The sequence below is a fragment of the Podarcis filfolensis genome (genome assembly GCF_964270895.1).
Source record: "Podarcis filfolensis genome assembly, chromosome: 2".
Classification (NCBI taxonomy): Eukaryota; Metazoa; Chordata; class Lepidosauria; order Squamata; family Lacertidae; genus Podarcis; species Podarcis filfolensis.
Genome location: NC_139605.1, coordinates 55,822,110 through 55,837,395, shown reverse-complemented (window position 1 = coordinate 55,837,395; position 15,286 = coordinate 55,822,110). Strand labels below are relative to the sequence as shown.

The 15,286-nt window shown below is 43.9% G+C and overlaps 1 protein-coding gene across 3 annotated transcripts in view; it reads right to left on the bottom strand.

The window, feature by feature from the left end:
- GRK6 (G protein-coupled receptor kinase 6) overlaps positions 1 to 14,327 on the bottom strand; it is a 31,653-nt gene extending 17,326 nt beyond the window's left edge. For 2 of the 3 annotated variants that reach the window (XM_083603694.1, XM_083603693.1), the window contains exons 1-2: positions 13,853 to 14,327; positions 5,553 to 5,648 (exon numbers count right to left, since the gene is read on the bottom strand). In XM_083603694.1, coding sequence (XP_083459820.1) covers positions 5,553 to 5,648; positions 13,853 to 13,904 — 148 coding nt within the window. In that variant the 5' untranslated portion in view covers positions 13,905 to 14,327. Of the gene's footprint in view, positions 1 to 5,552; positions 5,649 to 12,577; positions 12,597 to 13,852 lie in introns of those variants that run through there. The other variant, XM_083603695.1, reaches the window with a different exon arrangement.
- Positions 14,328 to 15,286: the final 959 nt, after the last annotated feature.

Below are 15,286 nucleotides of genomic sequence, written 5' to 3'. Positions count from 1 at the left end.
GAGGAGGACACTAAATCCATTTTCAAAAGAATTTACTTGATCTGAAGCAACCCCTTTAGCAATCAATAACAATAATAATAATAATAAATTTTATTTATATCCCGCCCTCCCCAGCCGAAGCCGGGCTCAGAGCGGCTAACAAGATTAGGAGAAGGGTCCATTCCAAGTCCTGAAAGCTATTCAATGGAGCAGATAACCTGTGTGTCTGACTCATTTTAATTCCCAGCCATAAGATCTTCATGTTAAATCTTTATCTTCAAGAATTTAAGTGCTCTCTTGAGTGACTGACATTTCCTTCTGGCCACTGCACAGAACTATTTTTGCAAAGTCACTCAGCTGTTTATCTGAAAGTTTAGGAACCTGCATGGCCACAGCTGAATCATGGAGCAGAGAGTGAATTTCCAAGCAATATATCTGGTAACTCGTATGGCAGGAATGGAGAACTTGTCGCCCTCCTGATGATGTTGGACTCCAAACCCCCATCAGCCACAGCCAGCATGGCCAGTACCAGAAATTATGGAAGTTGTGGCCCAGCAACATCTGGAGAGCCACAGGTTCCCCACAACTATACAAGGGAATATTAAATCTCTTTGAAGCAGGATGAAAACATCCACGGACGCATATCTTCTCTAGCAGGATATCAATAAACCTTTTTTTTCTTTTTCTATGTGACAGAATCACCACAACTCATTGCTCCCTAGGAAGGTGCTGCTGGTATTTTAAATCAAAGTACAGACTATTTAACACTTGTTCAGAAGAGGAGGGGAGATCTTATCAGGCACCAGCTTAAGGCTTGCTTCTTTTCATGTTTTTGCCTTTTGGGGCGTCATAGGTTTGTTCGAGTGGATGAGGGTGTGTCCCCCACCCCCCATTTTGGCTATACTAATAAAGACAGGTCAACTTGTCCACCAGAGGAGTTACTTGGCACAACCACAAGTCAGACATATCAAGTCCCCAAATTTAGGTTAATTTTTCATGGCTTGATTTTATGCTCTCAACCTGAAGTCTATATACCAGAGGTGTTGTTCCCTCTCCTTCACATTGCTGACATAATTGGAGGGAGTAGGGAGAAGAGGAGTGACATTATTTTTGAAATTTACATTTTATTGCTTTCAATTATTCATACAGAAAGACAATGATCAACAATTTTACTCTCTCTTTCTCACCACAGGAGGAACGACATTATTAAATCATGTTAAAAGGATTCCGCCCTCTTCCCCTGATCTGGGCATGTCTTCTAATCTGAAGGGGACAAAGCTAGAGAAGTGACGTCAACAGCAAAGCAACAGGTCAGCCTCCTCAGGGTAACTTAATTCAGCTGTATTAGGTATAACTGAATGATTAGTTCACACAAGATGCAGAGCTATGGCAGAATTAATGAGCAGAGGCTAATAGAAGGCAGCGAGGCCAGAACAGCAATATCATGCAGAGAAGCAGTAGGCAGTCTCCATCTGTAGGCAAGTGCTTTGGGTTCACAGAATCCTTTAATTATTAATTTCTTGAAGCACATAGAAAAACCACAATAGTTATGGAGAGGTAGGTTATGGCTGTGGGGTACAGGCTGACTAGTGTAGCTAATGATCCCTTTCCAGGGCCCCCAATTCTCCTTCTAATCAAGATTCATGCTCAGATCAAGAGGCGTGTGCAGAAATCCAGGAACTTGTAACTTTGCAAGAAAGAAACAGGCCAGCTATGCTTCCATCCCTATGTTGGAGGTGAGGAACCTCAAGCCCAGGTGCCAATACAGCCTACCAAGCGTCTACCCTGCCCTCAAGATTCTCCCCGTGTCATGCCCCTTCCCCATCGCTGCTCCACACCGTCCTGGAGTGCTTTTGCCTGGCTGATTGATGTCTCTGAACTGTGATGATGCTTCTTGCAGTTTATGGGTTTGTTTATCTTCCACAGCTGGCAATATTTTGAATGAACCTGGCAGTACTTTGTAGCTCCACCCATAGGTGTAGCCAGGATTTCGGGGGGGGGGCAGGCCTTTTGTTAGGGCGGCAGAACCTCAGTTAGCTATGTATTTTTATTGATTTTTATTGATGGGGGCAACTATCCCTCACTGCCCCCCCCCCGCTATGCCCACGGCCCCACCCACTGTGGTGGAATTAGTTTAATCATCACTTCCCAGGAAGCTGTTCTTCTGTAAATCACCCCACCCCAACTCTCTTACGGAGCATGTTGTAAGTGTTCTCTTCTGTGCAGCAGTTGCTCTAAGGAAGCTGTGGTTTCCTGATGTAAGAATACAGTCGAAGAAAACAAAGCCAATGCAGAAAGTGTGGAGGGGGGGGGAAGGGGCCATATGCAAACTGCACCATTTCCTTCTCTTGCAGGAAATGAGTGTATTGAATGAAGGAAGGTGAAGGGGTCAGAGCCTGGCAGGATTAGAGGATTCTTCATAGCTCTGTTGGATAATGGACACTTTTTGCAGAAAAATTATTTTCTACCCAGGCCACATAGAGGCAAGAGCTTTGCTCTAGGCAGGCAGCTCTGTGTTAAATCAACCTGGTCCAATGTCTCCATAATGGGAGGGAGGAAAGGAAATTAACACACAAGAAGTATAAAAGAGTAGGGAATCTCAAGTTTCCCCCATTCTTTCAAAGGGAAAGAAAGTCCATAGGCAGGGATGGAGAACCTACCATCCAATTAATATTGTACTTTAACTCCCCGAAGCACAAGTCAGCAACACGAATGGCCAGGGTTGATGGAAACCATAGTTTAATAGCATCTAGAGGGCCACAGACTCCCCTAGAATAGGACTTCTTCATACAGTTACTAAGAACAGCCAGTTTTTACAGACACACAAAATACACCAGACAACCAGCAGCTCCCTAGTCAATGTACCATGTCCAAAGTTATTTTGTTCAAACTATGACAGAAGAACGTTCTGGCAAGCTGCAAACTAGACACTATAAGGAGATAGAAGGAGGACAGGGAAATAACAGGGACTTTTCCCAGAGCAAAGATAGTGAAAGAGAAAAATGTTATCCAAACAAAGCCAGGCCAACTGAGTTCAAAGTGGACAAATGGCTAGGCTATAAAGGAAGAATGCGAGTTTCAAGAGTCAGCACTAGAATACTGGCAGAAAACCAGCAGTGATTTTTATCTTCAATCGAACACAAGATAATGAACATTGTAAGGAAATGGAATATTAAAGTGAAACCACTTCACAACTGGGCATTATTGTGGACAACACAAGGAAACCCTGACATGGTCCAGCTTGGATCAACAAGGGGGAGGGGAAGTATACAGGGAGAGAAACTGAAAAGGACATTGAGCTGAAGGGACACATTAAGCTCTTTCAGGGAAAGGACCATAGTGAAGCGGTAAAGCACATGTTTTTCATGCAGGGGGTTCCAGGTTCAATCCCCGATATCTCCAGGCAGAGCTGGGAAAGTGAAACCCCAAAGAGCTGCTAAGTCTGTGTAGTCTAGACAATGCTGAGTTTGATGGGCCAATAGTCTGAATAAGATCCAGAAATCAGTATTCAGAGTCTTATGAATAGTAACCCAGAAATCCGCATGACCAGGGTGTAAGCAAATCATCAAGTGTTTAATGGAATGAGTTTCTCTCACTCATCTCAATAACCTTTTATGGTAAACCCATAACCTGATGTTATAAATTTGAAAAGTAACAATGTTACTATTGAATGTTTATTAGAATTAAGGAACATCCTTCTACAAAAAACCCCCACGAAAAACAGTACCACGTAAGACCTATTCAAACTGCCAGTTCTTCTTCAAAGAATCTATAGTGCTAGAAAATAATTTACACCATTATTCCAGAATAATAATAATAATAATAATAATAATAATAATAATTTATACCCCGCCCATCTGGCTGGGCTTCCAGAAATAATCACCACCAAAAGAAATCCAAATCTAACAGATAAATCTTGATTTAGAGTAGCATTCAAGTCATCTATAAAAGGCCTCTTTTTAAATAATTAATGGTACTGCTGTATCAAGGCACATGATCTTGGGAACAAGAACCACTGTTGTCAACTGCAAGGAAATCTGTACAGCTACCATACACCCGATAGCAAAGAGATTCTAATGCAGCCAGGCTGAGCAAGTCCTGTCAGTAACAAGAAACTCTGTGCAGCATTCTATTCTGTACCTTGGGCTATTTTCACAATTTTGTCACTCCCAAGAATTCCTTTGTCACCAATAATTTGAAGCCTGCCTGGAGAACATGTGCCTCTCCAACTTCCATTAGCCCTGATCAGCATGGTCAACAGTCAAAGAGCAGAAACATCTGGAGAGTTGCAAGCGCCCCAGGCTTGATTTGAAGGGATGCTCTACAGAGAAAGTCAACAACTTTCCCCTTGGATAGGTCTGTGGGCTGGCATCCTGATAGTGAAAGAGGCCCCAGCTAGCATTTAAGAAGAAATTGCTTTAACTGCTATTCAGAAACCAAGCTTAAGCTAGAAGACTGCATGATTTCAACTTGCCAGGCAACAGTTCAAGTTTTCCCATACCACATCTAACTGTTCACAGCCTTCTCAATGAGCATTTTTTGTTCACTATAATTAGAGATGAGGAGCTGTATAGTTAATAGGTGGAAGAAAAGAAGCAACCAAGCTCCAACTTGGAGCAGGAATACAGGCTCTAAAGCAGGGGTAGGCAACCTAAGGCCCGGGAGCCGGATGCGGCCCAATCACCTTCTCAATCTGGCCCACGGACGGTCCGGGAATCAGCATGTTTTTACATGAGTAGAATGTGCCCTTTTATTTAAAATGCATCTCTGGGTTATTTGTGGGGCATAGGAATTTGTTCATTTCCACCCCCAAAATATAGTCCACCCCACCACATGGTCTGAGGGACGGTGGACTGGCCCATGGCTAAAAAAGGTTGCTGACCCTGCTCTAAACTGACATGCAGTTTTCCCCAATACTTCATAAGCACTTCAAAGGGATCAGGGAAGACCTGGCTGGAGTTCCCCAGGAATGATTAAGCCAGTAGAAGTGGGAGAGGAGACTGCTTGGATTTTGACACAGGTGGAATAAAATCACTGGTTCCCAGGGGAATGCAAGTGAAATTAAGGAGAGCAGTAAAGTAGCTGCTTAAAATGAGATCAGGTAAACTTTGCAAGAGGAGAAAGGCATCCCTGAACTTATGAAGATGCCTTGTACCAAGTCTGATGTCCGGTCCATCTAGCCCAATACTGCCTACTCTTGAGTAGCAGCTGCTCTACAACATCTCAAGCAGAGGCAGTTCCCAGTTCAGATACCCAAGACTGCATCTGGGACTTAATGCGTATAAAGTATATGCTCTATTACTGAACTAGAACCTCTCACAATACTGCCAGAGGGTCATGGTGATGCAATACTAAGGCAAAATAATTGCACAGGAGTGTTTGGTAATGACAATGCTACCGCCACAAAATCCTGCATCATCAGGCAATCATATGAACAAGCATAGCTTACAATAGGGTGAATGTATAAGATCTTATGCCAAGTACTCAAGGCTTCTTTGTAACCCAGCCACTTCCACTCCATACACAAGAAAGCAGGGAAGACAGCATTTCCCCAATGCAAGCATGCTCCTTACCCAAAGTATGCCGAAGATCTTCACATTGGCTGATGTGTGGGAACTGTAGCATTTGGCGCCATTTTTTACTCTTGCCTTTTCGGTTTCCTCCTCCACCTGCATGACACAGAATTGGGGGGGGGGGGGAATCAGCAGGAAAACCAAGAACAGAAGCTGATCAGTATGTTCACCCTCTGATGTTCTGTTATTAACATTTCAGTCATATCAGAATTCCTTTTAAAGGTGGTCAGGAAACAATTGGCCAAATTTGCTCCAAGACTTTTCTGAGCACTGTCCACATCACCATTTCAGAAAAGTTCAAATATTCAGGTTAAGAACTTGGTTAAGGTCACAGATTGCCTCCCTGTAACTAAACTTCAGTTGGCTGGATATACAATGCACTGAAATATGATAGTTCAGAGTGTCTTGCATACTACAGTTACAGGTACGCATTACAGTCAAGTAACCAAATGCCAAGAAGGAAGATTTTTTTTTAAACTTTATTCCAAAACCGATTTTTTTTTACAAAATTACAAACATCAAATTCAAAATCCATATTCATTTTGTAACATAAACCTATTACATGATTGACTAAATTAAAATATACCTAATTGCCAAGAAGGAAGAATTTATTGACACAGCCATTCCTAAATTTCAACTTAAGTGCTGAAAGGGATTCAAAAGTTAGCCATAAGTTAACCACTTCAGTCTGAAACAGTGCATGAGGATATCTATTGCTTTAGTTCTTTCTTCCAATGAATAAAGGGATAGTTAATTAGCATTTTGAATGAAGGAGGCTAACTGGCACTGCAGATTTTACCATGCTAATAGGAGGTATTAGGGCTAATTGCCCAGGCCTTCTAGCTTGCCTTCAGGCACTATTGTGCATGATAAGATTTAGGGATTGAAAATACTGCTTGTTCTATACATACCACCTACTTCTATACACACCACATACCATCAGAAGAAAAAGCGAGCCTACAGGGAAGCCACCTCCTTCCCACCCAGCAAGGTCGCATAATTAGGCCTTTTTAACAGCCCTGAGCAAAGACTTCCAGACTGCATGAGACTACTTAGGTCTCTTTCCCACACTAACAAAACTGAATTGGACAAGCATAGTTCTAAAATCTGCAGAGGCCAAGAAACAGTGACATGCCAGACTACCCATTAACTTCCTAACTGAAGAAAGATTTGAATCTGCATTTGCCACATACAATTCCAGCATCGACTCACACTTCTTACTACAATTACTGCTCATATATGAGCAGGACTGCAGTTTGCTAAGCTGTTCAATCTATACATACCTGTCAGCAGTACAAGACAACTAAAACAAGCCAGCCCTCAGCAACATGGTTAAACTACAGGTTGCCAGCCTGGTTTATTGTGTCCACTTACTGCCACTACAACAGGCTATTCAAATGAGGGTAGGGGAAGTAGCTAGCTGTATATAATATAGTGCCTACTACATCTTGGTACTGTACCAGCCAACACGGGTTGGTTACCAGCCAACACGGGTTATGGGTCTAAATGGAATTCCTGATAGGCTAGACTGGGGGGGGGTGTTTTTCAATGCAAGGGACACCTACCTATGTGGCGAATGGCAGCTATGGTCAGACAAACAACCCTCTCCATCCAAGCAAGCAAGCAAGCAAGAGGTATTGTTGCAGTTCAAGGACACAAAAATGCTATAGGAAGATGAAGTGCAAGGCCAGTGAGGGGTGTGACCTGGGGAGGAGGCACTGCATTGGCAAAGACCTGAAGGCTAGATAGAGGTCTGAGGGCAACATTTGGCACCTGGGCCTGAGGTTACCCACCCTCAGCCAACTTATTAAATAAAGGCTATATTCACTACAGCTCCATTATAATCAACAGAAACTGGCTGAATGGGAGGAGATAAGCACTTCTAAGAAACATGGCTCCAACATAACATTATTATATGGAAATAATTGCCAGAGTGCTGTCCATTAGGCAAATCATTTAAGACAGAAGGGACAGTGGCTTTGAGACAAGTTCTACTCTAAAATATTTTACATTGGCATCCTGCTGTGGGGAAGATAGGGGCAGAAAGAACACACATGCATGGTCCGTAGCAATTCTTGTCTAGGTCCCCTACCCCCCATAAGAAAAGATGCATTGCCTAAAAGAAGCTAAGAGTTGAGCCATATTATTGACTGTACAAATCTAGGAAGGAAGTGAATCAAGGCAGTGGGCTGCACAATACTTTCTCACTGAAGGAAGGTAGGTGGGGCATTGAGAGATCTCTGCTGCAAAAAAGTCCCCAGCTTCACCTCTCAACAAGGCCAGAGCTGAAAGTCCACCCGCCCCCCATTACAACTCAGTACAAAGGGAAAGAAAGAAAACAGTATCTCAACCACCACTCCATGCAATTTTATCTCTGCTGGTCAGCGCTACTGCAGCAAAAGCATTTTTAAAGAGAAAAGGCAGAGGGAGTACAGTATCTTCTCCTGAATCTTCTCTTCTCCTTTATCACCAGTAAATATAGCCAGCCCCTTTCACAAGTATTTGAACATGGGATCCACTATGTATACAATTCATCCTCCTAAGAATTTTAGCATTTAAAATATATAAAAAAGAAATGGTTAGATGCTGAATTATTCCTTATGGTTTAAGACTGGCTTCCAAGGTTTTATGTCATTTTTAAACCAGAAGCGGCTTAGCAGGATTTCCAGTTGCCTATGGGGGCTGCCTCGGTGTCATATCTGGTTGCTTCTTCCTTTGACTAGCAGAAGCAAAATGATGTAGCATCAGTAAACATACATTACTGACATAGGTTGTTGAAGTCAGAATTTTCTTGGTATGGTTTTTTGGCTAGCTTAGAACAGTATGTTCATTTACATGACAGTACATACAGCCCTGCACTTAAGCTTACCGTCTCATAGGGATCTGTACAATTTAAGTGAATAATATATTCAATTCCCTCCTAATTCTGCTGTTATTACCATAAGAGGGTTGCCCTAAAAAGTATGAGAATCTGTTAGTGAGGCATAAGTCACAGCCCCATAAGTCAGCAGTGAGCCTGCAGCCTGAACCAGAATATACGGTAGTTGTTTTAGCAAGCAGTAATAATTATTATTGTTATTTATTAAATTTGTATTCTGCTATACCCGTGGATTTCAGGGCAGTTCACAACATTTGAGATGCAGAACATTTCAGTTTGGAATAAGCCAAGGCTAGAAGTACATGAAGAGGCAATATACTGTGGTGCGAGGTGCTGCATCAAAGGCTATTTCAAATGAATAGTTCCTAGTCACAGTACTCCTATGTAAGACCACGCAAACAACCAAGTGTATATCTTTTTGTACACAAGCTGCTAAGTGGGTTTCAGTGCATGTACTGAAATATTTGCGTGCTAATAAATGCATGTGTAGCACATCTTCTGTAGCAGATCTCATCTACCCATGCCTCCATTTCCCTTCCTCCATTGCTTCCCTATGTTTATTTTAGATTGTAAGTCCAACTAGGGACCTGTTATCTATTTTTTGTGAAGTGTTCATATGGTGCTAGGTTAATCATCATCATCTTCTTGAATGTGTACAGGCACTTTCCTTTCTGTTTTCCTGAACAGAAGTGTTTTCTATATAGAAAAATTGTCACATTTGGCTTTAAGAGGGCATGCTGGAAATGTACAATGAGCTCAACGGCTTCATCTAATTTACATAACTACCGTACTTAAACTCAATTACAAAACAGTGCATAAAAAATTCATGGAAATGGTAGTTCTTAGTGGCTATTGTATATAAAGCAACTTCTCAAATGCTACCATAGCCATTTCTGAGTAGTTACATTTCCTTCGATGAGATAGAACAACAATCTATACATGGCAAACTTTTATATGCCTACTTAAAATCAAATGACTTTTCTTATTGATTTTAGTGTTCACAGGCTCACCTTCCTTGAGGCTGTATACCCAAGAAATAATTCCTGACAAGCTAAAAGGTCAGGGGGAGGCAGAGAATTGAAGTTTTACACAAGCTAAGCTTTTCAGCCACCTAGCACGATCAAGAACTCCAGCCTGCTTAGCTTAAATGTTCACAATTATGAGCAAGCCCATCACTTATTATATGGATTCAGAGAGACCCAGTTCACAAGATCTAAAATTGTATATCTTATTGTTCGCACACTGAAGACCTAATGCCATTAAATTTTCAATGTATATAGAAACTTACTTTTAAGAGTTAAAGCAGATGTCTTCAGGACCTTAGAACCCATGTACAATACAGAAATGTCTGGTCATCTTCTATTGCCCAGCCAAATGTGAAACATTTAATGGATATTTAAATTGGACCCAATTCCATTTGGACAAAAACTAATAGAAGAAGTGATGGGGAACCCTAAACTCTTGCCAGAAAGCCTTTCAGGCCTAATGGCCTGGCAGCTTCTCTTAAAAACAAAGGTCAGTAATTCATGGCAAGGAATACTTAGGCCTCAGTATCATATACAGATTTCATACAGCCTTACGTTTATCAATGCTGAACTCAATTTTTATTTCTCATAAAAAAAAAACATTCCTCAATTCTCTCATCCCAATCTGATGAGAGAAAGAAGCTGCCAATGTTATTTTTGCTTCACAACCTACTTCATAAAACTTCATATAAATCAAGAACTCCAATTTTAATCTTTCACCATATTCTTACTCTTGGCTTCCCATGATTCAGTATATGAATGCTTTAATCCATGGCAGTACAAAACCCTGTGAATTAAGTACTTTGAATATACCAGGGGTCAGCAAACTTTTTCAGCAGGGTGCCAGTCCACTGTCCCTCAGACCTTAGGGGGGGCAGACTATATTTTGGGGAAAAAATGAATGAATTCCTATGCCCCAAAATTAACCCAGAGATGCATTTTAAATAAAAGCACACATTCTACTCATGTAAAAACACGCTGATTCACGGACCGTTCGTGGGCCAGATTTAGAAGGCGACTGGGCCGGATCCAGCCCCTGGGCCTTACTTTGCCTACCCATGGAACGTACATTTGCTGTAATTCTAAGGTTTAGGGTTTGTTTCTTTTTTTAACAAGGCCTTTAACAAGACCAGTTCTTAGAAATTCTAACTTTATACAGCTTCTGTCTGTTACCAAATGATCAAGAAACACCTGTTTCTCTGGATGAAAGGAACCCGGATTCATTGCCAAAGAGCCAGAGAGTACAAAGCTCTTAAAATCTCTTTTGATTAGCATTATGTTGTAGCTCTTTCATGCTTGGGCCACTTCCACTATAAAACGTTCTACATTTAAGACTCGCACGACAGTTTGGTTGATTTACTTTCATTTCACGCAAATTATGCATTTATATGTCTGGTGTGGGGATGTACAGTATATACCTGTATAATGAAAAAGCTTTTAGGAGAATGGCTGAAAAAGCTAGGGTGGCAAGCTAAGAATGGACGGTGATGGTTTTAATATTCACTGTCTTTAGGCAGCCAAAACCTTCAGCAACACAACCTCAGCTAGCAATAATTTTGCATTAAAGGCTGAGTATCGTCTGGCTGGAATGAAGATATTAATTAGGCAGTGTGTTTATAGCATACTGTGAAGTAGGCTAATTGAAAACTATGGGGTAGGTATAATCTACTGTGCTGCCATAACATTACACAGAATTTGGTTCTGAGTTGAGAACTGAGCAACTGAAGGCACCCAGTTTTCATTTACAAGACATAAGTGCTTGGAAGTCTCAAGAACTAAACCAGAGGGGGATAGGACTTCCACATTCAGGTGGTGTGACTTCAGTATTCTCATGCCCCTTCTTACTGACTAGCAAAAAGAGGACATATACAATGGTACCTCGGGTTACAGACGCTTCAGGTTAGACTCCGCTAACCCAGAAATAGTACCTCGGATTAAGAACTTTGCTTCAGGATGAGAACAGAAATTGTGCGGCAGCAGCGGGAGGCCCCATTAGCTAAAGTGGTACCTCAGGTTAAGAACAGTTTCAGGTTAAGAATGGACCTCCAAAACGAATTAAGTTCTTAACCCAAGGTACCACTGTAATTCAAAATAAGTGGCTCTATAGAGATTCATATGCAGCTACAAAGACAGTTCTACCAAGTCCTGCTGTAAAGGTAAAGGACCCCTGACAGTTAAGTCCAGTTGCAGGCGACTCTGGGGTTGAGGCGCTCATCTCGCTTTACGGGCCATGGGAGCCGGCATTTGTCTGCAGTTTTTCTGGGTCATGTGGCCAGCATGACTAAGCCGCTTCTGGCGCAACAGAACACCAAAACCAGAGCAGCGCACAGAAACGCTGTTTAGCCCAAGTGGCTCAGTGGTTTAGACCACAGTGCCACCCCTGTGAGAACCCAAATCCTGTTGATCTACAGCTCCCTTCACCCTCAGCCAGTATAGCCAGCAGTCACAGATTATGAAAGCTGTAGTCCAACAACATCTGAAGACCCAAAGTTGGGAAAGCTGCCTTAAAGACTATCATTTTTACTATGGAACAAGCTTTTGGGGATTAGAATATAGTCCACAGAAGCTTATGCCATAATACGTGGTTTTTAAGGTGCTTCAATACTTTATTTTTTGTTGCAACAGGTGGTTGTCCCTCTGGAAATTGTCAAGTGGGGTTCTACTTGCTAAGATCTGCAACTTTTCTAAATAAAATAGTGGAAACAAGAGTAAAGAAATCAGAGTTGAGGAGCAAACTAAACTGACACTTCTGCTCCAGGATGGTATCTAAGGCTGTGGAAAGAATGTATTCTGCAGTAAGGGAAAAGGTTGCTTCATCTTCTTCCTCATTCATTTTCTTCTCCATGTGCAGATGATCAAAAGAAAGACCCTGATAAAAGTTGCTTTCACATTTTACATTACCTCATTAGTGAGCTGTGAACCCTCTGTTTTTCAGACTCTTAAATATAAGCCTGTGTCTGGTTATACACAAAAATGAGTCACTACTACAAAGCCAAATTGTTCCCTTAAATTTAAGGCTTACAATTTTGACACAGAGGAAAATATCTGGCAGCAGAGTATCCCAATAAAAAGCATTGCCAAAGTCTGCTAAAGAAAGCGGGGCAAGATTCCAGCACTCAGACCTGTGTTTTTTAATGCAGCAGTCCCTTATGGAATCTCATGCACATATGCCAAGTCAGAAGCCAATTCTAGAACATCTCTGCTGCTCTATGGCAAGAGAACATTGTTCCTATGAGGAAACCCATTCAAGAGATGTACAGTGGTGCCTCGCAAGACGAAATTAATTCGTTCCGCGAGTCTTTTCATCTTGCGCGGTTTTTCGTCTTGCGAAGCACGGTCAGTCGCAACTGCACCTCTTCAAGCGGTTTTAAGAAAAAAGGAAACAAACTCGCAAGACGTTTTCGTCTTGCGAAGCAAGCCCATAGGGAAAATCGTCTTGCGAAGCAACTCAAAAAACGAAAAACTCTTTCGTCTTGCGAGTTTTTCGTCTTCCGAGGCATTCGTCTTGCGAGGTACCACTGTACTAAAACTACAATATTTTTTTAAAAACCAACAACTTCTGATGCTCCACCTAGAGTTAAGTAGTGCAATGGGTAGCATGCCTCTGACTCTACTAGCATCCAAATCTTGTCAATTTATTAGCTCCTCTCAGTCTAGGGAGGTGAGATGGCAGCCCTATATTTGGGCGAGTGCTTCTTATGAGCGTTTTTGGAGAAGAGTGCAAACTTTCACTGATCTCTACATCGGTTCCGGGGAACAAGAACAGTTCAAAGCCTTTATCAAGAGGAAGCTGCCAGATAAAAGCAACGAACCGTGTCTGCAGAAAGCATCATTCGGCCACAACCCACGTCACTACGTTCCTCGGTCTTTTGTGAGGCCTCTATAAGCATGTGCTGGCTGGTCCTTAACTCCAAAGCTCCGCAGTTTTTCTACTTTCGGATATACCCCCCCCCCACCAGCACACAGGGAGGGAGGAAAGAGGGGTGGGGTGGCGGGGGGAGGAAGAAGAAGGAGAAAGAGCTGGAGGGCCGGGTCCTAACACGCAACGCCGCCTCTCCGCCTCCCTCCCGCGCCTTTGACAGCGGCCACCCATCCCCACCCCACCGCTGCCGGGCACTCAACGCCGGGCTCCGAAGGGCTCTCTTTCAGCAAGGGGAGCGCGCTTCTCGCCTCGCCCAGCCCGCGAACCTCTCTCGCTGCCTCAGGCGCCGCCGCTCCACGCGCAGCTCCGCGGCTCGTGCGAAAGGGGTGACCCCGAGCAGGAGGGGAGATGCCCGGGCCGGGAGAGCGCCGCCATGCCCTCGCTCGCCCAACGGCACCGGGGGGCTTCCTGGGCTCCTTCTTCCCTCAGTTTCCCTCACGCACTCGCCCCCTGCGACCCCAGGCCGGCTCCTCACCCTCTCGCGCCTTGAGCAGCACCGTATTGGCCACGATATTCTCGAGCTCCATCGGGGCCCGCCCGCGGCGCCTCAGCCGTTCCTGCTGCTGCCGCCGCCGTCACCTCTTACCACTCAGGCTCGGATCCCCCCCTCCCCACCCCTCGCTCCGCCCGCTGGGTCCGGCACCTCAGCAACCTCCAACGCCTACCTCCAGCATAGCCCCGCCCACTGCCTGCAGGCCCCGGCCAATCCCCGTTCCAGCACGGCCCGCATCGGCTCCCGGTTGGCCGGGCGGGCCCCCCTCCGCCTCCTCTCTGCCCTTCTTTTTCATTGGAGGGACAGGAGGGGCGGGCCGGGAGCGCGGAGACCCTCCCTCGCGGGGCGATTGGCTCCAACGGCCTTTTTGGAGGTGGGGTGTGGCGCGGGGGCGGGGGGAGTCTTGAAAAAGGAGCGGCCAATCGGGTCGCTTGCAGGGAGGAATTGGACGGGCTCGGCTCCACGCGCTCGCCCCCCCGCCCTCCCTTGGCTGGAAGCGTTGCCCGTGCAAATGTGTGATTGGGCGAGAAGTTGCTCGTCAGTTATGGTGGGAGGTGCCACGGGCACTTTCGGAGGGCGTGAAGTCCTACATGTGGTGCGCGTGCAGAGTGCAGAGGAACAAGGATGGGCTCCTTTGGGTTGCCGTTAGGAATAAGGTTGCAGGTGAAACGTATAGGTAGGCCAGGAACGGCCCGATGCTTTATACGTTACTTGGAAGTAAAAGCCCCATTGAATCCAGTGGGAATTACTTAAACCAGAATGGATGTGTATTTAAGTCTTCCAAAGAGAAGGAATGGAAAATCTCCCAAAGGGAAGGAATGGAAAAACTATCTCCCACACCTCCTTGAACTCTAAACCAATCTTCATTAACTAGTCCTCATTATAGCTAGGCATTAGCATTCTCACAGGGCAGGCTATTTAATTTAATTATTTAGATAATACTTCACCATGCCATCATAGTAAAACAGAATACATTAACAAAAAATAAAAAGTAAAGTAAAAGAGATCCAGTGTGGTGTAGTGGGTAGAGTGTCAAACAAGAACCTGGGAGATCAGTGTTCAAATCCCTACGCAGCCGTGAAGTTGGGCCAGTGGCTGCCTCTCAACCTACCTCTCAAGAGTTTTTGTGAACAGACCTCACAACCCTCCTGAAGGACTGCCCATTATTTTTTGCCCAGTCCCAGAACTCCAGACAATTGCCACACTAATTCTGTGCCCACTCCACTCTTCAAAAAGGAGGCCCAGAGGGCATAGCTTTTGTTGGATCAACTTCTTATTTTGTGCTTAGCCATGTATTTATGCCTCTTATATACTTGCTGCACTTTGTAACCTTGCCCATGAACAGTTCTGAATTATGCATTAAAACCTTTGGCAGAAACCAATATGGGAACTCTTCATCCAGCAGTGAGGGCTAGG